Genomic DNA, 763 nt, shown 5'->3' with positions numbered 1-763 from the left:
AGTCTCTAGAACTTCTCCAGAAGGAAGTCCACTGAGGTCCCCAACTTCAGAGGCAGAGCCCTCTAGGATCTCAGCTCCAGAGGGCAGTTCACCAACTGTAGGAGTGCTGGACCACTCAATTCTCTCTTCATCCCCTGAGGCTAGTCCACTGTCCACAGGCAGGCCTGAGCCCACTGTGGAAGTAAGACCACTGGAGTCAAGGTCTCCAGAGGGCAGTCCACTTGCCCTGTCCCCTGACAGCTGCCCACTGAAGTCAAGGTGTCCTGAAACGTCTCCACTGCCTATGAAGTCACCACTGACATCAGGGGCCCCAGATTCCTCCCCAGAGCCTGGCAGCTCAGTCCAGCTGGGCACCGGGGGTGAAGGTGTATATGGCTCTTCTGAGGCTGATGGCTCCTCTGAGGGGGACGGCTCCTTGGAGGGGAATGGCTCCTCCGAGGGGGACGGCTCCACTGAGGGGAATGGCCTCACTGAGGGGAATGGTTCCTCTGAGGGTGATGGCTCCTCCGAGGGGAATGGCACCTCTGTGGGGGATGGTTCCTTTGAGGCAGTAAGCACTTCAGTTGCAGAAGGGCCTTCTGTGCTTTCCTCTGTTGCTGTGCCAGTGGGAGGCCAAGTAGGAAGGATCCCTGTAGGAAAGAAGGAAGAAAGATGAGGTGTGAGTTTATTAACTCTGTCCCATTTTAAGCTCATACATAGAATCTAAACTCCATTCTTTCCACAGTAGAATTTTTCTCTCAAGAGCTCAGCAACATGTCCAAAT

The 763-nt window shown here is 54.7% G+C and overlaps 1 protein-coding gene across 1 annotated transcript in view; it reads right to left on the bottom strand.

Moving 5' to 3' along the window:
* ACAN (aggrecan) overlaps positions 1 to 763 on the bottom strand; it is an 80,856-nt gene that overhangs the window by 24,634 nt on the left and 55,459 nt on the right. The window contains exon 12 of the mRNA XM_011986342.1: positions 6 to 629. Coding sequence (XP_011841732.1) covers positions 6 to 629 — 624 coding nt within the window. The remainder of the gene's footprint in view (positions 1 to 5; positions 630 to 763) is intronic.

The sequence above is a fragment of the Mandrillus leucophaeus genome, unplaced genomic scaffold (genome assembly GCF_000951045.1).
Source record: "Mandrillus leucophaeus isolate KB7577 unplaced genomic scaffold, Mleu.le_1.0 Scaffold297, whole genome shotgun sequence".
NCBI classification, from domain to species: domain Eukaryota; kingdom Metazoa; phylum Chordata; class Mammalia; order Primates; family Cercopithecidae; genus Mandrillus; species Mandrillus leucophaeus.
Note: the sequence above shows the minus strand (reverse complement) of the source record. Positions and strands in the feature narration are given on the sequence as shown.